This window comes from Heptranchias perlo, chromosome 21 (assembly GCF_035084215.1).
Source record: "Heptranchias perlo isolate sHepPer1 chromosome 21, sHepPer1.hap1, whole genome shotgun sequence".
Taxonomy (NCBI): domain Eukaryota; kingdom Metazoa; phylum Chordata; class Chondrichthyes; order Hexanchiformes; family Hexanchidae; genus Heptranchias; species Heptranchias perlo.
Window position 1 is genome coordinate 49,606,322 of NC_090345.1, and position 25,030 is coordinate 49,631,351.

The window sequence follows — 25,030 nt, forward strand, 5'->3', positions numbered from 1 at the left end:
AGGTCTGTGGATGCTCAGTCGTTGAGCATATTCAAGGCTGAGATGGATAGATTTTTGACTCTAGGGGAATCAAGTGATATGGGGATCGGGCGGGAGTGTGGTGTTGAGTTCGAAGACCAGCCATGATCTTATTGAATGGCGGAGCAGGCTCGAGGAGCCAAATGATCTACTGCTGCTCCTATTTCTTATGTTCTTTCTTAGAGGATATTCCTGTTGCACCAAATCCCACCCAGACTCTGCAGGGAGATACTGTTGGGCCTATGTAGCTAATCTGCGGAGAGGGAGCACTTCGCATAAGACAACAACTTCCGCTGAATGCCACTTTACAGCTGAAGATTAATCACAGGCTGTGTTTGTACCAAAACAATATGCAATGGTTTAAACCAACCCGCAAGAAATCAATGTCAGTGTTGGTTGATTTCACCAGGAGGTAACTCAGTCAGAAGTCCTTTTGTTGGGCCTAAGAATGTAAGAGTCAAACGAAAGGTTACCCAAAATACTCAGCTTATTACTAGGTATTTAAGCTTTCGAGAAGATCATTTATAAGATGAATGGTGCAGACTTTTCTCCACACAATGTATATCTGACCTAGTGAGGGCAGGGAAATGGGCAGCTAGCACCGACACAGGTCTGGTCGACCAATTGGCCTCCTCTCGTGCTGTAATGTCTAGGATTCTGTTCTTCCCAATGGTGAATAATATATTCGTATAACTCACTGTCAAAGAAGTTGTTTCTGTCAAACAACTACTATGTTTAAATACACTTACTAGATTACTATGTTAGATCATTCAAAAAACAGCAGCATTTCGCAAATTAATATTTCCTCAAATACCCTCACAAAATGAAAATGACACAAAATACAGCAAATCATTTTATAATAAATGGTGTAAATGTTAACAGAGTGGAACTATACATTACAGTGAGTTACTCATTTTTCATTTAGTAAATTCTCTCTAACAGATTAGTGCTGCATATTTTCAACTTGTTTCAATTGTATACAAAGAACATGTTTCATACAGAAAGCAGAAAAACTAACATGGTATGGGCTGGATGGCAGATAAATGGAGCAACATTTCAGTAAATGAAACCTATATACTAAATGGTGCTAACTAGTAAACTAAATAAACCTAACATTGAAATGTGTTTATTTTATGATACAATCTAAGGTTTCAGGGTATGTATAATTTACTTTATGACATAATCTAAGACTGGGGATTGATGTATAATTTATTTTATGATATAATCTGCAATGGGTGAGTGATGTATAATTTTGCTCACTATATATCACTAATTTTAAAAGCAACTAAAGAAATTACACAAACTTTAACACTGAACAGGCCAAAGTAATGACAAATACAAAGTTTATCTGTAAAATTCCAAATTGCAAGATTTCTTCCTTAGCATATTCTGATGTGCTCTTAGCCTGTTTAACCGGAGTGATGTCCAGTTCCTAATTACACATTATTCCGACAGCTCAGTCGCAGAGACGTCTTAGAAAGTTCTGTATTCATGGTGGACAATGGAAAGTCCTCACAGTCCTGCTCCTGACTGTTCCATTTACAGTACACAATGATGGCCCTCAGTTCCTTTTTGAAGTTATTGTTCAGGAAGCCGTAGATGATAGGATTAACACAAGTGGAAGCCATTCCTGCCAGGTGGCACAGGGAAAAGATGAGATTGTGGTGACAATGCATCACTGCTTCCAGATCCCAGTCTGTGATGGCATTGAATACATTCAATGGTAGCCAGCAGAGGCCAAACCCGACAACCAGGGACCCAAGCATCAGGTTTATCCTTCTGCTGTTTGTCAGTCTGCGATTATCCTCACTGGCTCTGTCCAACAAGTCCTTCCTTTTCCTTAGTCTCTTGTATATCCTGCTATAACATATTGCAATGAAGACAAGGGGCACACAGTACTGAAAGGCAAGGAGCCATGTCGTGTAGACCAGTTTCTGCTCCCTGGATGGCCATGACTCCATGCAAATGGCTTCATTGGCCAGCGGTGCGATGGAAACAGGAAGGTCCCTGAAAGGTTCGTCTGTTAAAACATGAAAAGCCACAAAGGGCAAGGAGATAAAGCAGGCCAGCATCCAGATGACCAGTACTGCCAGATAGGCTTGGGGGATGCTTGGCTTCCAACCTGTAGGGTTTATAATGAGTTGATGCCTTTGCAGAGCGATTATGACCAAAGAGAGAATGGACACCGTCACTGACATACACTGAATGAAGGGGACCATCTTACACAAGACTTCACCAAAGATCCAATAGTCCATAAGGGTATAGACTACTGTAAAAGGGAGACAGAAGACACAGATCATGATATCTGAGAAGGACAGGTTGGCAATGAGCATGTTGGTCACATTAGTTTTCTCCTTCTGCTTTGCTATCACACAAATTAAGCAGATATTTCCCAGTAAACCAACTGCCATCACGGCACAGTAAGAGGCCACAAGAAAGCCGGTAAGTGTGGCTGAGGTTGGGCAGGAATTCCCAAAATCAGGAATGTCCCAGTCTGAGACATTGAAGGGAATGGAGTAATTAGCATATCGGAGATTGGGACCATCTTCCATGGCAAAGAGCATTGTTCCTTCTATCCAAAGTTACCTTACTCGCAAATGCAGGAGGAGGTTTGAAGGTTGGAGAACATGGCTGTCACTTTAAGACAGACACAAGACGGTGAGAAAGTGGAATGTTGACAACATGGCTGATAGAAAAATCTGTGGGGGGAAATCAAAATATATAGATATTAGTTGTAAGAACAATTGAATTAGGTGAGAGACCCTGAGTTAAGTATAGCAGATTCCACATCTTGTACTCGCTTCTACTCCGAATTATTGCAGGTTTTCCATCCCAGGTGTATGCAGGGATTGAGTGCGGAAAGTGAGCGAAGCTGTTAGAAATCCTTTGTTGGGGTGTGGTTACTGTATAACACTTAGTCCTGCTCCTGGTGTAGATCATACTGTAACCCCACGGGGTGATAACTGCGGTATTAATTATTAACCCGATCTGAGAAAATCGCTTTTGAATTTGATCACACGAGCGGCGCAGGATCAGATCTATCTTAGTACGATCAGACCTTTAGTAGGTGTCTCTTACCTGTAACACACACACATGTCCTCGTTTCCTCACACGGTCCAGTTTGGGGTTTGGAGCTCACAATATTCAATTCTCGTTCTTTACAGAAGCTGCTGAGGGCGGGATGCACACGGTTGGGGCAGAAGGGACTTGGTTTAGATGCTGTATGGAGCGCTGTTCAAATAATCTTCGATCGACAGGCTCCGGCTGGATGTGTGAGAGGAGACCCAGTGCGATCAGCCGCTAAACACGACCGCCCTCTCTCGAGGGATGTTAGAGAAAAACTTTAACCTTTACTGCAGAATCAGCCATCCCATAGACAGAACCTGGTCTCGCCTTACACAAGTTCCCATTTCCATTGACCTTATAACCTGCATTTAGTTTTTGCGTTTTTCTGAGCGTCTCCAACACTAACAATTCAGGTAACAAAACTTTTCCACGTGTAGTTTTTGTAACCAAACCCTGCATTTTGCACGGTTCCTCTCCACAAGCTGGACTGAGATGGGTAAATAAGAAGGCTCCTGCCAGTTAACTCTGAAAGGGACTAAACAAAAACATAAAAACTTGTCTTTAAAAAAAAGTTTTGTTAAAGCAGCCGTTTTTATCCCGTGATGAGCATCTAAGCAATTATTTATTAACTTGGTTCCATCGTTTCATTCTGGTACAAATCCTTTCAAATGTAATAAGGAGTGTAATTTTTGTATTAAACAACCAAAAGCAGGCTGATCAAATCTAGGAAGACCTGGATAGAAATATTTAAAAAGCTGGATAGATTGCGAAGCTGGGCTAGTGAGTGGCGGATGTCGTTTAACGTGAACTACTACAAAATCATGAAATTGGGAATGTTAATAAACAGTGGCAACATAAGGTAAATTGGATTAATCTATAGTACATGATAAAAGAGGGATTGGGGTTACTGGTGGATCGAGCACCGAATCTATTAGCACAGTGTGCGGCAGCGGGAAACAGCAGAGAGCATCTTGGGTTGTGTAGTCAGAACGATAGAACTCGGATCTGAGGACGTGATTTGAGTTTGTACAGAGCGCTAGTCCGGTCCCACCGGGAGCACGAAGGGAGGTCAGGGCCAGAATGGAAAAGTTGAAAAAAAATCAATCATCTTTGGTGTCCGCAGTGTAGAGGAGACTGTACTGTGAGCAGCGAGTACAGTGTAGTAGGTTGGAGGATGTACATGTAAATAGCTGTCTCACCCAGCAGTAGTGTTTGGGCCCCTAGTGAAACAACTTCCCTGCAACCACATTCTTAATTTTTAGCTCAGATTTCCAACGTGTCATTTTTTTTTACAAAATGTAGGAAAAGAGGACAAGTAAACATCATCAGTCCCATCAAACCAACTCATCCAGTCAGTGGTACGACCGAACACCCTTCCCCTCACAAACCCCCATTCACCCTCCCCTTCACGCCATTCAACCATAAAAACTGTAAATTTAGCTTTGCTAAGCTGTATTGCAATCTTGGACACACAAGTGTATCTCAACATCTGAACCTAAAGAACCAAAGCTGGGAATTTGTTCAGGGTTTCTCCTGATCAATCACTGTAACCCCATTTACAGTGTATCCAGGATCGCCATTGAGCTTCAGCCAAAGTTACGGCAGCCAATTGAAAACGCCCTCTGAGGAAATTCCCAACGATTGATTGTAATTCTCGTTACTTGAACCTGTGGTGGCATTAGTTGTGTTCTAATAGATGTTTCAATAAAGCAGTGTTAGTGGATGCACTTGTGTGTCTGACCTCATCTGTGGTACTTGGCAAGTAGGGGTATTGCAATCGGTATCCTACTGTTTTCCAGTTGTGATTGGTTGCACTTGTGTAACTGTTAATACAGTGAGGACTGAGTGATGTAAGATGGTTCAAAGGTGAGCTAGCTTGGCATTTTATAAACCTTAGACATGAATGGTAAATATCTAACCAAAAGCTCTGATGTGAAGTTGTAGAACATGGGAAAAGATTCATCTAACATCCCATAATTTATGCACCTTACATATTGTATAGATTTACCGTTCACTTAACCTTACGCCTTGCTGTGTCTGGGTAGCTTCCTCTTCAGGGACCCCTATGATGATGGGGGTAATATTCTGGCATGGATGGAGGATTGGTTATCTAACAGGAAGCAGAGAATTGGGATAAATGGTTCATTCTCAGACTGGCAACCAGTAGCCAGTGGTATTCCACAGGGGTCGGTGCTGGGTCCCCAACTCTTTACAATCTATATTATCGATTTGGAGGAGGGGACCGAGTGTAACATGACAAAGTTTGCAGATGATACAAAGATGGGAGGGAAAGTAGAGAGTGAGGAGGACATAAAAAACCTACAAGGGGATATAGACAGGCTGGGTGAGTGGGCAGAGATTTGGCAGATGCAATACAATATTGGAAAATGTGAGGTTATGCACTATGGCAGGAAAAATCAGAGAGCAAGTTATTATTTTAATGGCGAGAAACTGGAAAGTACTGCAGTACAAAGGGATCTGGGGGTCCTAGTGCAAGAAAATCAAAAAGTTAGTATGCAGGTGCAGCAGGTGATCAAGAAGGCCAATGGAATGTTGGCTTTTATTGCTAGGGGGATAGAATATAAAAACAGGGAGGTATTGCTGCAGTTATATAAGGTATTGGTGAGACCGCACCTGGAATACTGCATACAGTTTTGGTGTCCATACTTAAGAAGACATACTTGCTCTCGAGGCAGTACAAAGAAGGTTCATTCGGTTAATCCCGGGGATGAGGGGGCGGACATATGAGGAGAGGTTGAGTAGATTGGGACTCTACTCATTGGAGTTCGGAAGAATGAGAGGCGATCTTATTGAAACATATAAGATTGTGAAGGGGCTTGATCGGGTGGATGTTCCCAAGGATGGGTGAAACTAGAAGTAGGGGGTCATAATCTTAGAATAAGGGGCAGCTCTTTCAAAACTGAGATGAGGAGAAACTTCTTCACTCAGAGGGTAGTAGGTCTGTGGAATTTGCTGCCCCAGGAAGCTGTGGAAGTGACATCATTAAATAAATATAAAACAGAAATAGACAGTTTCCTGGAAGTAAAGGGAATTAGGGGTTACGGGGAGCGGGCAGGAAATTGGACATGAATTTAAATTTGAGGTTAGGATCAGATCAGCCGTGATCTTATTGAATGGCGGAGCAGGCTCGAGGGGCCGATTGGCCTACTCCTGCTCCTATTTCTTATGTTCTTATGATTTGTCTTTGCACAGTGAAGTTGTGCAGCATGCAGCAAATTATCACAATCCTTGACACCTCAGCCAAACTGTATATTGCAGGATGCACCAGTGAAGCATTGCTTCCACATGCCCGTGGTGTGCTCTATGATGACTTACCGAAGCATGCATCCCATCATACCTGTTTACAGCTGGTGTCTGCTGTTGCTGCAGAGATGTCCAGAGCTAGGGCTCCATGGGGTAATCTTCATTACCCAGGGGCCACCTTTCCCCTTTCTTTTGTGGGTCAACTATTGGTGTCAGAGTGGATTGATTTAAAATGGTAGCATCGAGACAGTTGCTTGGGAAGCAATCATTGACTTGCATGCTGCAGGCCACAAAGGAGTTGCACATACATGGAGTGGAATCCTCTGTTAGTGGCATTGTGTAAGACAGCACATAAGATCACATGGGTGCAATCTATACCCCGGACCAGCAGGAGTCCTTTCAGTACGTAAAAACACAATCCCCCTCATGTTGCTTCCAACTGTCCAATGGGAAGGAGATGATATTGCTTGCAAGAGCAAACAGGGCATCATTGAACTGTTAAACCAATCAGCTGTGTTAATGTTGCTAATGAACCCTGTGGCTGCTTCAAATGATCCCCAAAACATAAAAGTTCAGGGTGTTTGTAACCTTGTCAGCTGTGGGTAGTGCCAGGCCAGTGGAGTTTGGCTGTAGCTCACCTTGGCACAGGCTCCTCTTTGAAGCTACAGGCCTTGGTCCTCTGCCACATCATGTTACATGCCCGACTGCCTGTAGATGTGGCTGCAAGGGTACCAGCAGGTGGGCAGTGTGCCTGCCAGCCCCCTGTTGGTCTTTTACCTCCAAAAAGCATGAACAACCTCTTGTTTCACCTATGACCAAGTATTCCATGGAAGCATCTAAACAACAGCCACAAAGGCTGCAGAAATAGTCTTCAACTGCTTTTGCCAATCAAATTTATAGGATTTCTTTAAAGCTATTTCTGTAAACAGCAGTTCTTAACAAGGAATAGTGACAGATCACTTGAACAAATAGGAGTTGATCAGAGAGTCAGCATGGCTTTGCTACGGGTAAGTCATATCTGACTAACCTAACTGAATTTTTTTTTGTTGAGGTCACTAATAAGCTAGATAAGCGAGTGTCCATGGATGTTGTCTATATGGACTTCCAGAAGGCATTCGATAAGGTTCCACGTAAAAGATTACTGGCAAAAATGATAGCACACATAATTGGAGGTAGCCTTTTGACTTGATTGGAAATTGGTTGGGAAGTAGGAGATGAAGAGCGGGGATAAGTGGTATGCACTCACATTGGCAGGATGTGACAAGTGCTGTTCTGGGGCCTCAACTTTACCATATTTATCAATGACTTGGATGAAGGAATAGAGTTGTATATTCACATTTGCAGATGACACTAAATTAGGAGCGACAGTAAGTAGTGCAGTTGGGAGCAGGAAGTTACAAAGGCACATAGACATATAAAGTGAGTGGGCAAAACTATGGCAAATGGAGTTCAATATGGACAAGTGTGAGGTCATGCACTTTGGACCCAAGAAAAATTGGAGTATTTTCCAAACGGTGAGAAACTAGGTACTGTAGAGGAGCAGAGAGATTTGGTAGTCCAAGTACACAAATCAATAAAAGCCAGTAGATAGGTACAAAAAGCAATCAAAAAGGCTAATGGAATGCTGGCCTTAATTTTAAGGAGACTGGAATACAAAAGTGAGAAAGTTATGCTTCAGTTGTACAGAGCCTTCGTCAGACCCCATCTGGGTAATACATTCAGTTTTGGGCACCATACTTCAGGAAGGATATACTGGCCTTGGAGGGGGTACAGCAGATTCACCAGAATGATACCATGGCTTAAAGGGTTAAATTATGAGGACAGGCTGCATAAACTTGGCTTGTATTTCCTCGAGTCTAGAAGGTGGATGGGTGATCGAATAGAGGTGTTTAAAATGATAAAGGGATTCAATAGGGTAGTTACACAGAAACTATTTCCCCTGGTAGGGGAATCCAGACCAAGGGGGCATATTCTTATATAGCTAGTCCATTTAGGAGTGAAATCTGGACCTCCCTTCCCCAAATGACTGTGGATGCTGGGTCAACTGAAATAGATTTTTGTTGGGCAAGGCTCTCCAGGAGTATGGATCAAAGGCAGGTAAATGGATTAGATCAGCCATGATCTAATATAATGGTGGAACAGACATGAGGGGCTGATTAACCTACTCCTAGCTTCCTACAGAACCAAGATAAATTGGAGTATTAAAATAACACTCTGCAGCCCACAATATTAGAGTTGAATACAAATTTTAATGCTTTAAAAAGAAAAAAAAAACTGGTCTTGCAATGTAAAGATGGATGTTTTAAGAAACAGATGTATATAAGTTGTGAGCTAGATTATAGTAATCAGCCTGAAGGGGATATCGCAAGCCTTGGCCTGTGAAAGCTGGTTAGCGCCCATTATCCCAGAGTTGAAACATTGTGGTTATGGTTATCAGCCTATGTAGCGTTGCTTGGCAACCCACAATAATTGCCTGTTAAAATATGTCCAGCCATTCCACTATAGACCAATTTTCAATCCACAATTGCCATCTGCCCTCTGGTACATCATCCATTGTCTATGTGTGAACCTAAACAGCAAGTACCAGCATACTATTCCACCAAAGAGGGCATCACAGCCAACCTAATCCCCTCTATGAATTTTACTGGTCTTTTGGAATTAGGTTCCACAATTCTGTTGCTTTTTTTTTGCAAAAACAGAACTTGTAGCCTTGAATAAAGTGGATATTTAACATTATCTTAAAATGATTTTAATAAAATACAGTCCCACTTTTTTCCTCATTATTCCATCAGTACTGCACATCTGGTTGATCTGAAAATCTCATGTTAAAGTCCAAAGCTCACTCTCTGCTTCGGATAACTCAGAAACAAAGGGTGAGCCACAATTTGCATCAACTCCTTGGTAAAATAAACCAGTCCTGCCAGAAGCTACAATTCTAATTCTTCCTTGTAAGAGTCCATTAATTGCACTTGTGATGTTGTGGCACAGGGACACAATGACTCACTGAACAGCTGCTCCAGTGTTAACGTCGTTGACCGTTGAGAACGGGCATAAAGCAGCTTGTGTGGACAACACACGGATCCAGGCCCTTTCCCAATGGTGATGTTAACCTCTAGCAGCTGCCAGAGTTTAGTATCTCAGGAAATAAGTTACGACTGCAACTGGAAAGATCTCAAATAGTGCTGGCTGACGAGTTTCATATGTTCAACTAGTTGATCAGTCACTAAGTGCGAGGAGAAAGGTTAGGAGAAATCTCTTTACACAGAGGGATGTTGCAGCATGAAATGCTTTGCCAGAGGCAATAGTTGAGGCATACCCTATTTCATCTTGTAAGAGAAAATATTTGAAACAAAAGAAAATACAGGGCTATGTAGAGAGGACCGTAGGATTAGCTTTTCATTACTCTAGCAGAGAGCCAGCACTGACACGATGGGCAAAATGTCCTTTCGTGCTGTAAACTTGTTTGGCTCTATAATTCCTCTAGAATTGGTTAAGATGGTTTCCAGAAATATCCTTCCATCTTATCTCTAGAGCAAAGTCCTTGGAGAAGTAGCAACATTGTTGGTAAAATGTAAATACACTCAAGCGGGATATTACAGAATGCTAATCATTTACAACTCACTCGGACTGACACAAAGATTAACTATAATTGATAATGACCCGGGATCTCCTCACAACCCTTCAGGACCGGAAAGAATAATGAGTGAAGAATACAAAGTGCTGATAAACATTGAGGAAATTAAACTGTTAACAGCTTTACCTTTAAAAGAGTAAACTGCAGAAATGGAGATAACAAAGCTCGTCATAAAGAACTGAAACACTTATATAAGTAGTTGTCAAAGATAAAGTCCAGTGAAGAGTGAGAAAAGCGGAGAGGTTCTGTTGTAATGCTGAAGAGAAAAGCGATGTATTACAAGTAGAACTAGACCAAATGCACAAAGATTATATAAACATGACCAACCATATAACAGAGGTTCAATAAAATCTTTGAAGAAAATCAGGAAGATAGCATGTGCCTCTGGACTAACTGCTTCTTCTATGCCACAGGAAAACAGACATTCCAGCTACGAATGTAAGAAATTGTCTATATTTTCAATATATTAAAAACAGTTCAACAGGATGTATGGATGTCAAACTCCTCTACTGATGCAAAATAATCTTAAAATGCTGAATGCTTCTGAGCTGCAACCTGAAACTTACTGGTACATTCCAATCTTCAAAGTTCCTTGATCAAACAGCAGTAAAACTGAATGATCTCAGGCTGTGTTTACATAAAGCAATTCGACTTTTTAGTCTTAAAAGGGGCAGGCCAGTTTAAAACACAGCTCCACCGTGGCCGAATACGTTGTATATTACAACATAATACTATATAATGTGTAATACTGCCTCATCCAATTTATGAGCAATGCCATGGGGGATCCTCTAGCATTCTGCTCTAAAACCTACATCTCAGCCACAGGTTGCCCACACTTCAGGTCCTCCCTCCCAGTCCAAACACTAATCAAAGGCCCTATGTGTCCTCTTGACCTCAAACCCTGGCCCAGTTTCTCTCACCTGCATATGCTGCACCAGCTCCTACAGAGCCTGGCTCCACCAACTGCAGTAGTCACCTCCAACCTGCTGTACGATGGCTGTCATCCCGTTGTGTATCCTGGAAATTGGGTCAGCTTGGCTTAGTTGACAGCAATCGCACATCAAATCAGATGATGGTCCCAGTCCTACTCTAGAACTTGAGTACATAGTCTCGACTGACATTTCAGTGCAGTTTACAGGGAGTGCTGCATTGTCAACGAGCTGTCTTTCAGCAGAGATATTAAACTGAGTCTGCGTGTACAAATGGACAAAAAAGATCCCATGGTACTATTCAGAGGGGAGCATGGAGTTCTTCCAGTGACCTGGCCAACATTCCTTCAAAAAACACCATCAAAACAGATTAATTGGTCATTCATCTCATTTGCTGTTTTGTGAAACCTTGCTGTGCACAAACTGATTACTGCATTTGTCTACATAACAGTAACTGCATTTCGAAAGATAATTTGCTGGCTGCTTTATGATGTCCCGTGGACACAAGGCACTATATAAATGGAAGTTCTTTTTCTTTATGGAAATACAAGACTCAGAAATTCATGCGTGACATTCATACCAGGAGAGAAAGGAGGTAGAACGAAGGAGTGACTTACAGAAAGGATGATGATAAATAGTTAAACCCAGAAATATTTATGAGGCATAAGGAGAAAGGGAGTAAGAGTGGAAGACAAGCAGAAAAACATAGGGATATAAGTGGGAGGCAAAGACAACAGTTGCCAGAAGATATTTGTGCATGAGCAATGCCACAAGAGATCGCCCTATAACAGAATGTGCATTAAATGTTGTTATGTTCACACTTTTATAAAACAATAGATCCTCTGAACTCACCATGATCAATGCCACAGGATATAGGCTAGTGCAGAATAAAGTATCTCTGAAATTGGATTTGTAATGTGGGAAAAAAACAGTACTGTGACCAATTTGAAAGTTTTATTTCTAATAAAAAAACAAATTTTTGTACAGTTTATACATCAGCATTCGACACACATCAGGATTGAAGTTTGAGGTGAGGGGAAGGAAGCCCTGTTCCTGGTCCCGACAATGCTGAAGCATTCTGGTCCTCCAGCTTTTTATAGGCAATCAGTCTCCTATTTGTAGTGCTAGGCATCTATTTGTAGTAAGCCTTGTCTAAGCAGTAAACTAGTGCTGCAGTATACAGGTCCTACAAAGCTTTTCCCCTGGTATTTTCTGTAGGTCCTGATTTAAGCCATGTGCAATTATCAAAAAAAAATGGTTTTAAAGGAACAGCAGCACAACTCTTCTAAAGTTGTCCAAGGAAACTAAAATTTCAGGGGTTGCATTTCGTATTTGCATTGGGTTTAATACGTTACAATCACCACCAATCACCCTTTCATTCTGCTAGTTTCTCACACACGAACTGCTGCCACCAATGGCACCAAAGTAAAGACGAGAAACTCCACACCTCCAACTGATCCAGAAAGCTGGGTTTCCATGATCCTAGGAGCTGTTAGTGGAGGTCGCACTTAATGCCAGCCCCCATCCCACAGGCCCCTGGAACGATCCAATAGTAGCGGCAACACGTTGCAAATGAAAAGCAGGGAGTGAAGTTTGAGGACAACAGTGCTAGGTCAGATTTCCACTTTAGCACTGCTCTCCTGGCATTCTAACTACAACACAGGAACCGTTTGGGCGAGCAGCAGGATCTGTCCTGTGTGAAGAAGCAAGATGAACTGGCAATCCTTAGCCTCGAGTCATAGCGATTGACCCAGGGGTGCAGAGGAGCAAGAGCAGAGAGAGCAAGAACCTTGGCAGCTATCAAATGGTTTCACAAATTTCACCTTCAGTATGGTAGAGACGAAATTCAAAAAGGGGAAGGGGAGAAAAATCTGAGATTGAAGTATTGTCCGGCAGGGGGGGGGGGGGGGGGAGGGAGAAAGAGCAGCAGGGCCCAGTGCCGATTTATTTTAAAACAAGATAAAATGATAAAAGATAAAAACGCACAACGTTAAGCAGTCAGATTTTCCAATTCTGGATCAATATCAAAAACCAATGCTGACTTGTGTTGATTACCACAGCAAGGCACATACTGGCATTCCTGGCAAACTCCCACCAAACTACAGACTGTCAACTTTCTATTTCTCTGCCGAGACCATAAATGTGCAAATACCTTAGAGGGTAAGAGCACCAAATACTTGTAAACCAAACAAAATTATACAGGGTGACAAAGCAAAACAAATAAAATCATTTTGTTCTCTTTATTCTCCCATTCCACCCATGTAAAAGGTGAAAAGGTTTGAAATTACGCTCATTATTGAGATTCCAGGCAGCAATAAGTCTCAAACTGAAAAAAAATCTGCATCTGTAATCTACTGTGCAAAAAACAATCATTTAAAAAAAATCCTCCTTTAAAAACTTTTAAACAGGATGTGTTGTCAGATCAATAAACCTAAGAAACATGCAGACTGATCCTAACTCTGAACTCGAGTGATCTCCACTCTGAAACTAGAACTGTTCTCTAGAGGGGAAAGCAGAATGGGGAGGGAAAACTAACACCTGACTAAAGAGATGTCTCCAGCCATCTCTCACAGCCCACACAGTCTGATTCCTGCATTCCCGTCATCACTGTCAAGTATTTTGAAAACTTTGTCTGTCTGGCTTTTGATTCCCGAGGTACGTTTCTTCATTTGTTCTGTAAGAAAAAAAAATCAAGTACAACATACATGACCTGGCAATGGCTCATACAAGCTGATGACAAGTCACACAGAAAATCAATTCTTCCAAGCAACGTTTCAGAAGCACTACGTGCATCCTCCAGTACCTGGCAAATCAATACTGCTCCATGTTTTAAAAACAATTTACTGTAAATTTAAACAAGTGAAGGGATGTAGGCGTGGGGAGTAGTTTTCACACTAATACTGAGGAATGCAGGGGTGGGGAATATTTTTCATACTAATACTGAGATGTAGGAGTGGGGAGCATTTTTCACATTAATACTGAGGGATGTAGGACTGGGGATACCATCAACAACCCGCCAGTATATCTCCAGAGTGGCCATTCATGTGTGAGCCACACCATGCGTTGCTGGACTATACAACTAGGGGAGGGCATCACAGCAGAACAATATCCTGTCCTTGCATGTTCGCAAATGTGCACTTTTCAGTTGCAGCTACTGGATAGTGATCGGGGGCAGCAAAGGTCAACTGCAGTGCCTGTACTTTCATGCTGATTGAGAAGAAGCTATTTACCAATGAGCATGATGAAACCCAGGACCTGCCTGGTCTACAGCGCTTGGTATCACATCCAGGCTGTTAAGCGAGGGGGTGGGCGGTCTGGAAGAAAGAGATTAATCAATAGACTGCTCGTTACAAACATAGACAAGGGTTGAGGGTAACAACTGTGTCCAACTACTTACCAATGAGGTCGCTGCGATCCAGTAGGATCTGAAGATCAACATCACTTATCACTTTTTCAGTGGATCCCTTCACCACTCTGTTGGGAGGATTTACAAAATATTCAGATAAGTGAGGTTTGGAGGTGAGTTGATAGACTGCACTTAACTAGGAGCCAGCAAATCATAGAATCATAGAAAGGTTACAGCACAGAAGGAGGCCATTCGGCCCGTCGAGTCCGCGCCGGCATCAATTAGGATTAACTGCATCAATTAGGATCGATTAATCAATGCAGTAACTAACATCGGACTCAAGGTCAGACGAATTTTGGACAAACATTTTTTTTCTTCTGGTTGAAAATATCTTTATGCTTTGCCCCAAATTACCTCCAGTACAAAATGTGCAAAACTAGAGAGTTCAAACTCCACTGCAAATGTGGATAAAGTATTCAAGGGAATGCACATCTGGTCCAAACTCATTCAGTATAGACACACTATTGAGCCCAGCTGAGGGCTACTGAGAAATGTTTAGTGTCAGTGGGGAAGGAAGCTCCAGTCCATGTACTGGTTAAGTGCCTCAATCCAACACGAGTATCAAATCAAGTCGAGTGGAGTTGGTAACTGCTCATGAATTGGGCCTTGTCCTTGAACAATTTTTTGAATTTGTGAGAATCCTAAGAGAAGGACCAAGGCCCTTGGATGCAAGAGGTTGACAAAAAGAGTAGGGGAAATAAAGGAAAATCAAAGTAGATACAAGGTGATAGCAAACTTGGGTTTTAAAAGCATGAAAGACAAGCCTAAAGGAGATAAGGAATCCCACACAGTCCTGCACAAGAATGAGTTAGGGCATAAAACAGGAGACTGTGCAATGAATCTGGAATTACGGTGGTATGGTTGTAGGAAAGAGAGTGAGTGTGTAGGGCAACACATTGCAGCTTCAAATGAAAAAGGAAAGTTCAGAGGAACAATTCTAGCCACAGCCAGGGACTTCATGCTTCAATTTGGAACCTAGACAAGATAGATGCAAAAAAAAAAAATCCACAAAGAGCACAGTTTCTACTCCTTATCTACTTTACCTTTCATGATCCCGAGACTTCAGCAACTCCATCAGCTCTGTAGAATCCAGGCAGCTCCTGGACTGCTTCAAGCCTGACTTGCCCCCTTTGAACTTATCTGAGCAGGAATTGAGAAAATAGAGAGGAAAAAAAAGACATTTGACCATTCTGAATTAGACAAAGAAAAAGGTGTACAAAATGTAGGGGACTCGACAATGCAGCGGGTTAGACACACTTCTTTCACCTCAGCAACCCTGGATCAAATCCAGTCCACAATGATGGACAAGGCTACATGAAAGGAGTCTGGGCAGTCTCCATCTGACTTCTAGGGCATAGGTCCACAGCACAAGGTGTCCCTAACTGATACTCGAACAGGATGGCCAATGTGGTAAATCGAAAATGTCATACTGGTGCTTTAAAGAGTTCTTTGGTGGTTGGGTTAGAGGCACATCTCTGGATGGAGAGTAAAGCTTTTTTTTCTAATTTGCTCATGATCAGGATAAGGGATGTTGGTGTTAGGGAAATGGGAACTTGGCATTTCAGAAACCCCGGTGTCAGTATCCCTCAGGTCAGGCACAGGACAGCCAGATTCAGAGTAAAAGCCCACTCTATCCTGCCCCAACCTAAGAGCAGCCCCTACTGCACATAGTCTCCATTCCCATACCAGTCTTACTAGGCCCAGACTGAGATGGCCAATTAGTGCCAAATTAGGGACACGTCCGTGCAGTTGGCCCATTCCCAGTAGTAGGGAGATTCAGACTGCCCAATCTCATTTCACTTAGGAGTCTCATTAGCCAGCAGCCAGGGGGCACTTTTATCCCATCAGTCTGGGCTGGATTTGGGGCCAGACACCAGAGGCAAAAGGCCAACATCCAACACACTGTGCCACCAAGCTCCCCTGTAAAGCTCTCTTTACTCTGCCCCAATCTATGCTATAACTGGCACTTCAGTCACAAATGCAGACAATGGGTGCTTGAAATGGAACACATTCTATTTCCCTGCACTAATTCCCCACCTTGAGCACAAAAAAAATCCCAAAATAAAAGTAAACATTGCACTATTAAAGAAAAATAGTAAATCACATTCGCTGAGGACAGGGTAAAGGTGAGTTGTCAGATGACGTTCTCTCTACCTTCCCTCTCCAAGAAAATGTTGTATTTAAACACTAACTTTTATGAATAACCATCTTTTCGAGTCGCCTTTTGGCTGTGGCTTTCTCCACAATCTTCTCGTCGACGGTGTTGGCAGTTACCAGCCGATATACCACCACTGGTTTGGTCTGACCAATCCGATGACATCGATCCTGAGCCTGAAGGTCTGCCTGAGGATTCTGGTAAGAAACAAGAAGGTAAGAGACCTCAAGTTTTAGTAGAATAAGCTCTATCATTCATCGTGTGCCAATGAGTTAAAAGATTTGAAATGGGTACCGGCTTCCTAATAACGCTAACACTCCAGTGTTGATGCTGTTTCAGCATTAAACAAACATTATTTCCTGCGCTAACTTTGCAATGTTCTAGCAAAGTGAGTTGTTTAAAAGATGTAGAACAGAGGAACAGGAGTAGGCCATTTAGCCCCTCGAGGCTATTCCGCCATTCAATGAGATCATGGCTGATCTGTGACCTAACTCCATATACCCGCCACAGTCCCATATCCCTTAATACCTTTGGTTAACAAAAATCTATCAATCTCAGATTTAAAGTTAACAATTGAGTTAGCATCAACTTCTACCACCCTTTGCATGTAGAAGTGTTACCTAATTTCATTCCTGAAAGTCCTGGCTCTAATTTTTAGGCTATGTCCCCTATTCCTAGACTCCCCGACCAACAGAAATAGTTTCTCTCTATCTACCCTATCAGTTCCCCTTAAGATCTTGAAAACTTTGATCAAATCACCCCATAATCTTCTAAATTCCAGGGAATACAACCCTAGTTTGTGTAATCTCTCCTCGTAATTTAACCCTCGGAGTCCAGGTATCAGAAATAATTATATGTGAGCGGCTGACCAGATCAGATCTGGTAATACATACGCCACTTGGGAAATTGGCATCTGCCGCTGCTTTTGTTTAGCTCCACGGGTCTGGCAGACCTCAGGTGGTTCAACAAGCGACCATTCTTCATGTGAAACCACACCAACGCAGTGATTTTACTCACTACGCTATTGGACGGAGCTTTCCTGTTAAATGTAATCTTTGGACTTTCAATCCAGCACCGAGATGGACACCCCCAAACCTCATTTCAAATGGCTGCATCTTTGTAGACAATCAGCGTTCCAATTTCCCATTATTCACAGCATTTTTCTGCACATTCTTAAGCTCAAGAGGAGGGATGTCACTCAGTTCCCCATGCAAACAATAACAGTGCAGAACACAAATGGATTCTATTCAGCTCGATTTTTGATCATTACTGTGGTCACCAATATGCTGTAGGAAAAGACAGGCAATCACACCTCATTGATACTCAAATCAGCATCTCAAATTGCTCCCAGCACCAGTGACAGATCTGTATTCATCATTACTTCATCTTAACATTAGACAGCTCAATGCAAAAAGTCACATTGAGCTGCCACAGAATGTGCAATATGAATGGAGTAGCAGTGTTAAAAAAAGATTCCAAATGCGAATCCAAACTGCACTTCATTGGATTCTATATAGTGCACTGGAAAGGTCACAGGATCAACACCAAACTCAACCCGAGGCTTCAAAGCCCTGACAAAGGGGACTGTCTCTAGCGGTACTTACCCAGTCACTATCATATATGATGACAGTGTCTGCTGATGTCAGGTTAATGCCCAAACCCCCAGCTCGAGTGCTCAGTAAAAAGATGAAGACTTCAGGATCATTGTTGAAATTGTTTATCTGGAAAAAGAACCAAAGGCACCGAGATTATAAACATAGCCCTCTGATGAGACGCATCGTGCTCCAAACCACTCGCCATCCAAAGCTCATTTCAAGTTATCTGCAAACTAAATCCAATTATCAGAGAACATAAATCAGGAGCAAGGAAAGATAATTCAGCACCTTCCTACTACGTTTCTAATACTTCGACAAGCTGTGTTTTATTTTGGGATGTGGACAACCCTGGCAAGGCAGTATTTAATTGCCTATCCCTGATAGCCCTGAGGGTAAGAGCCCAACATTGTGTGGGACTGGGTCATGTGTAGGTCTGTCTGGGCACGGGTGGCAGGTTCAGAGGTCCGACTGGGCACAGGTGCAATTAATCAGGTGTGCTTTGAATTCAGCATCTATGTTGCTTGTCCAGTACCATAAAACAAGGTTACTGTGCCCTACATTTAATCTAGAGGACAGGTTCCATAAAATTTCTCTTCCCCCATGAACCCCACTCCCCCCAAAAAGTAAACAAAGCAAAACTCCAAAACATCCATGTAATCCCAGATTATTCATTCCTGCTCATTTACTTTCCTTTCCATGACATTACCAGGATCCCATCAGCTCAGGAAGCATCAAATGGCATAAAGCATTTCATATCTATTTGTCTAAGTAACCCTCGATCCCATTCAACCATCTCTATCTGTATTTATCCCTGTAACCCTCAGTCCCATTTGACCATCTCCATCTGTATTTATCTCTATCCCTCGGTCCCATTCAACCACCTCTATCTGTACTTAATCCCTCAGTCCTACTTCTAATTCAGCTCTTTTAAAAAATAAAATGGTATGGATTGATATGTTAACTGCTTTGTCAGAGTGTCCCTTCCACCTATCCAGTACTCTGAGGAAAATTCAATATTCTTTTATCAAGTCGAGCATCTCCTGTGCAGCCCACAAACCCAGTAAGCTGAAAATCTCTTAAATCAGTAAAGAATTTTACATGAAAGGTCTCATTTTTTTGGTTGCATTGGCTATTTCAGAGTGTTAAAAGCAGTTTTTTTGATCTGCATCGTTTCACTGGCTTTTTTGGGGGATTTAAAGCAGAACCCAGAAAGCCAAGATATAAAAAGGCCTGCAGCTGGTCTTCTGACCGAACACTATAGATTCTAGGGGAACATACATTTTCCTCACGAACTGTGTAGGACATGGAACCATCCAGGCGGCTGTACTCGTAGTCTCTCAGGTAGCAGTAGTCCATCAGGATGTCCAGCATTGATGTCATTTGAGAAAATATCAGCACCTGTTAAAAGCAAACCAGAGAATAGAATACAAATACCAAGGGACACAAAATAACCATGGAAATGGGAGCTTCCAGATAGCCCAATAGGCAAACGCAGCATCTGCTGTAACACCAAGCCAAAGACCAGAGGACCCGTGCTTTGTTTGTGCTAAGTCAGCTGATCACAACTTGGGCAATGGTAGGGCACTATAATTGGCATTAGTTGGCTGGCTATGGGAATGGGGGGGGGGGGGGGGGGACAGAGAAAACATCACTGCCTGATATCCATTAAAAACTGTGTCTGTGGGAGAGGAGAGGATTAGGCAAGGGAGTAGTGTAGAATAGCATGGGGAGCAAAGAAAGGTATGCTATAGAGAAACAGAGGAAGAGAGGAGTGGGAATATGGATGGCGGAGGTAGGAGCTGAGGAAAAGAGCAGGCATAGGGAGCGTGATTAAGAACAGCAGCCAATGTGAACTGGACAGAGGGCATGGTAGTAACTTTTAAGTTACATAAACAAAGATATAAAAGAGACTAAAACATAACCAAGTAAAACCTACAGGTGGAGACTCCAGAAGAGGCGATCACAGGAGTCCAGGGTCAGATTACGAATCACCTTCACTCTCACCTCTCCCATGACCTTCACTCTCACCTCCCCCATGACCTTCACTCTCACCTCCCCATGACCTTCACTCTCACCTCCCCCATGACCTTCACTCTCACCTCCCCCATGACCTTCACTCTCACCTCCCCCATGACCTTCACTCTCACCTCCCCCATGACCTTCACTCTCACCTCCCCTATGACCTTCACTCTTGGTTTTGCACTGACATCAGCTCAGCATTCCAGACTGTTCGTAACCTTGACATCCCATTTGACCCTGAGCTCAGCTTCCAACCCAATATCCTCTCCACCACCAAGACCGCCTACTTCCACCTCTAATATCGCCCGTCTCCACTCCTGCCTCAGCTCATCTGCTACTGAAACCCTCATCCATGCCTTTGTTACCTCTAAACTCGACTATTCCAACGCTCTCCTAATCAGCCTTCCACCTTGCACCCTCCATAAACTTAGTTCATCCAAAAATCTGCAGCCCGTATCCTAAGTCGCACCAAGTTATGCTCACCCCATCACCCCTGTGCTCGCTGACCTATACCGGCTCCCAGTCCTGTAAAGCCTTGATTTTAAAATTCTTATTCTTGTGTTCAAATCCTCCATGGCCTCGGCCCTCTGTCTCTGTAACCTCTGAGAACTCTGTATACCTCCAACTCCAGTCTCCTGTGCATCTCCCACTCCCTTCGCCCCACCATTGGCGGCCGTGCCTTTTTAGGCCCTAAACTCGAATTCCCTCCCTAAATCTCTTGCCTCTACATCTCTCGCTCTCCTCCTTTAAAAAGTGCTCTTTAAAACCTACCACTGATCAAGCTTTAATCACCTGTCCCAATATCATCTTTGGCACAGTGTCAATGCTCCTGTGAAGCACCTTGAGACGTTTTCCTACATTAAAGGCGCAATGTAAATGCTGAGTTGTTGCTGTTGTGTTCTGTACAAGTAAGGACAGCTTCTGTTATGTGATCCACTCTCTGGAATGCTGAGCTGATATCAGTTAATGTAAAACCAAGAGTGGAGGTCACAAGGGAGGTATGATGTAATGGCCTGTTAGGTGAGCTTAGAAAGTGAGACCATGTAACAAAGTTAGGGAAGACCTGGGGGACTAATCAGCCAGTGACTGAACTCAGTAACTGTAACGCGAGGTCTCCCGCAGCCTTCGAGTTTAGAGGTGTGTTGTCTTGAGTTTTATTTTTTCTAATAAATTCTGTATACAAAGACTTTGCATTTAGAACCTTAATTCTTGGCACAGAGACAACAGCTCCAGGCTGGGCTTCCAAATATTAATCAACAAGGCGAAGCAGGCCATTATGTGGGGCCAGAAGTAGCGGGGAGGAAGGGCCGGGGGGAAAGGGGGAGTGAATCTGGCAGCAGGCAAAGGTAGAAGCAGCAACCGTACAGAGCAAAATGTAGTTTGTTTTGGGGGGGGGAGAAGAGAAGACGAGCAGAGGTCACAGTAGAGTTAAGTTCCATATTGGTGGAGTGTCCCCAGACGGAGACCCGGTGGGAGGATCAGGGTCCTCAGACGGAGCACAACAGAATCCCGGCAACAACCTCAGGCTTAAGAAATGGAATTGGAATTGGAGATTTACTGGGATAATTAACTGTTAGCTACAAGCTTTGAAGTTAAACTTTTAAAAGGAGGCAGTGGCAGCTTTCAGCTGCAGGGGTAGAAGATTGGAGGAAAAGGGGGCAAGGATGTTTGTGGCTGGCAGGGGATAGAGGAGCTCTAACAGGGTGCTACTGTAGGTCAAATGGGGTTTGCAGCAAGGTGACAATGGGTGTGTGTCTGGTGGTATCTGCTGACACTACAGGGCTGAATCTGCAGACACTATGGGCTCGAATTTAGCAGGCCTGCGGGTTCCCAGCGGGTGGTCCTCCGGGAGCGTCGAAAACGCGAACGGCGAAATTAGTGAGTTGCCCACGCGATCGTAGCAGGCAATCCACTAATAGGATCCAATTACCTGCTCCTCCGGGGTCCACGGCGCTGGCCTGCGCGTCGGTCGGGCTGCGCATGCGCAGTACGATCTGTCAGCTGGAGGCTCTCTAGTTAAAGGGGCAGTCCTCCACTGACAGATGCTGCAACCAATGGGACAAATTGCAGCATGGAGCAGCCCAGGGGGAAGGCTGCTCCCAGTTTAATGATGCCTCACCCCAGGTATCATCAGATGGGGTGAGGAGGAGGGGGAGGACACAGATCTTCCCCCCGGCGGGCGGGAGGAAGCGGCCTGCCTCTGCCACCAAGAAGGCCTGGCTCGAGGTGGCAGAGGGGGTCACCTGCGCCACCAACATATGGCCCACCTGCATACAGTGCAGGAGGCGCTGCAATGACCGCAGTAGGTCAGCCACAGTGAGAACACGAAGTCTTTCCCCTACACTCCGTCTGCCACAACACTGCCCCCACCCCAAATCTCCTTCGGCACCGCCAACACTATTCTGTCACATCACCCTTCATGCCCACTCACACCCCATCCTCATCTTACCTCCACCTACTCACCTCGCCAGTACTCATCCTGCCACTAACACGCGACCCAATCCTCATACAATCTCATGGCTCCATCCCATACTCACCCTCTCGTGCATCTCCCTCACGGCCAGCCTCACTCAACCTGCCACCACCTGTGCTGCAGCCACAGGGCATGCATCACATATGTGCAGTAGGCAGGGTAAGGCAAACGTCTCGTCAGCATGAAGGGGGTGCACAAGGGTGTCTGAGGGTTTGTCATGGGTGTTACCCATATTGAATTTCAGAGCCACAAACAGCACACATTATATTGACACCACCACTGCCATGTCTCCGCGAATCCTGTCCATTGTGTCCCATAATGCCCGCTCCTGGGTATCACTATGAGGACCCACCACTGATGCCACCCATCGTGTTACTGCAGAGTAGGTGCAGGTGTATTTGCAGGGCTCGTCCGCGCAGACGACTGAGAGACATCGGCGGTGTAGCCGGCTGCACCCTGGAAGGATGCGGAGGAGAAGGTGTGGAGGACAGTGGTGACTTTGCCAGCGACAGGTAAGCAGTTGGTGCTGGGGCCAGCCAGGAGCAGCTCGGCATGAAAGAGGCTGCAGATCTCCACGACTACATGTCGAGCGAATCTGCGCCTCCCTGTGCACTGCTGCTCGGAGAGGTCCGGGGAGCTGCGCCTCGGTCTGTGGACCCTGTGGCGAGGGTAGTGCCCTCTGCGACGCGTCTCTCTCTGCGGTAGCCCTCCCTCCTGCTGTGCAGGTGGGCGTGCAACCACACCGTGTTGGGGGGATCCACGTCTTTGCGGCGGACGGCGTGGAAGGCGAGGCTGCTGGTGCTGGTCATGCTCTTCGTCCTCCGAGGGTGTCCACACACCACCCAACTGGCAGGTGTTGGTCTGAGGGGTTGTGCAGGGTAGGTGTGTGGGTCCTCGGACTGGGGCTGCGGTTTCGTGTCGGTCTGTCCTCTGGCTTGGCCGGGGGGTGGTGGGGGGCAGGGGTTGCCCTATGTGACGCGGTGGCCTCCTGCGTGGGTGAGGGCTCTCCCCCGTGGAGCGCACCTTGGCACCTGGCACAGGCTGCTGGCTGCAACACGCCTGGTTTGAAGGGTCCTGTTTCCCCCAGTGTGGGAAACTGACTGCTTTGACCGTAAAATCCCACACTTCCTCTTTTGACAGCTGCTTCAGCTCATTAACTGACCACAACGAGCAAGTTAAGTGCTCTCAAGTGGAACCCCGCTGGCTTTAATTGCCTGCGGGATTCCCACCAGCGGGGCTTGCGCGCGCAGCCCCGCACGTCAGCGCGGTACCCGGAAGTGGCCGGGATTTCGTCCGAATCCGGTCACGTGATCGGAGATCGGGATTTTCGGGGCCCCCCCGCTGGAAACCCGCAGGTAACCCGACCCTAAAATCGAGCCCTATGTCTTTAATTCCACGTACGATTACCAGCTTTCATTTGGTTTTGAAAGGTACACATTTGATTTCCTTGGTTTTTCGTTGAGCTTCAATGGTGACGGAGATTAATATTGGACAGCCTTGTGGCATGTCTTTCAGTTTCTGTGGTAATTTGACATGGTGGGGCCAGGGCGCGGAGATTCGATCTGACAAAACCCCATGTGTAAATTACATTACGGACATTAAAGATCCAGTCCCAGTATTACTGAGAGAGTTAGCGACGGGTCATGTCATTTTTATATTGAAGAAGAAGTGCAGATGAAGTTCTGTAAGGTACTGCAGGGATGCCATGCTTTTGTCTTTGTATGACACAAATAAAGTTTAAATCAACACTCTCATTAATTTGCAGATACCAACAGATCTTGCTGTTGTGATTTGGGATTTAGCCAGCAACGGGGCAGCACTTAATAGAGCTTCCTAAATCTGCAAGTCCACGAAGTTTAAACAGAACAAACCAACAAATAAGAGACAAGCGCAAAAAAGGACCAAGGGCTTCTAGGACCAGACGGTCAGGGTTCTAGAGCTGCATACTGGATACTCCTGATCTACTGCACTGTCTCTGGTTACTGCTTGTCTGTTACTTTTAATGAACCTCCTTTGCAGATTATAGACTACACCACAATCTGAAAGAGTGTTTATTCTTCCACTTCCCAAAATCTAGACAAGCATGAAAGGTAACAAGGGTTTCTGTTCCACTCCTGGGCTTACTACATCATCAGATACTATGCATGCAAGGGAGCAAGTGCTTGCTTACAGCAGTGTCCTTGACACTGACCAGAGAGAAATAGCCGAGTAAACGGGAATATCCTACAGAAGCTCTTCCCCCCCCACCCCACGCCCCGCCAAAAAAAAATCAAACAGCACGGATAGCAAGCACATGACAACTCTGATTAGGTCACTGGACATGGAATATTGAGTATTATTTATAAAAATAAAAGTAGAATAAAGTAAGTGGCTTGGTGGGAGTTAAAAGCAGACTCTAGTTTCATTCGCTGCCCACTGGGTCCCATGGCTATATCACTACCAAGCTGTCAACGTTGCCGAACCACAGGGGT

At 44.4% G+C, this 25,030-nt stretch overlaps 2 protein-coding genes across 3 annotated transcripts in view; both read right to left on the reverse strand.

Moving 5' to 3' along the window:
• Positions 1–890: 890 nt before the first annotated feature.
• On the reverse strand, positions 891–3,498 carry LOC137340357 (neuropeptide Y receptor type 4-2-like). Its single transcript, XM_068002776.1, has 2 exons — positions 3,097–3,498; positions 891–2,717 (listed from the first exon to the last, which is right to left on the reverse strand). Exon 2 carries the CDS (start codon positions 2,580–2,582, stop codon positions 1,455–1,457), a length of 1,128 nt encoding a protein of 375 aa, XP_067858877.1. The 5' UTR covers positions 2,583–2,717; positions 3,097–3,498; the 3' UTR covers positions 891–1,454.
• Positions 3,499–11,848: 8,350 nt separating this feature from the next.
• Positions 11,849–25,030, reverse strand: part of hells (helicase, lymphoid specific) — an 82,068-nt gene continuing 68,886 nt past the window's right edge. For both annotated transcript variants that reach the window (XM_068002633.1, XM_068002632.1), the window contains 6 exons: positions 19,346–19,465; positions 18,077–18,193; positions 16,510–16,669; positions 15,361–15,457; positions 14,309–14,385; positions 11,849–13,585 (listed from right to left, as the gene is read on the reverse strand). In XM_068002633.1, coding sequence (XP_067858734.1) covers positions 13,479–13,585; positions 14,309–14,385; positions 15,361–15,457; positions 16,510–16,669; positions 18,077–18,193; positions 19,346–19,465 — 678 coding nt within the window. In that variant the 3' untranslated portion in view covers positions 11,849–13,478. The remainder of the gene's footprint in view (positions 13,586–14,308; positions 14,386–15,360; positions 15,458–16,509; positions 16,670–18,076; positions 18,194–19,345; positions 19,466–25,030) is intronic.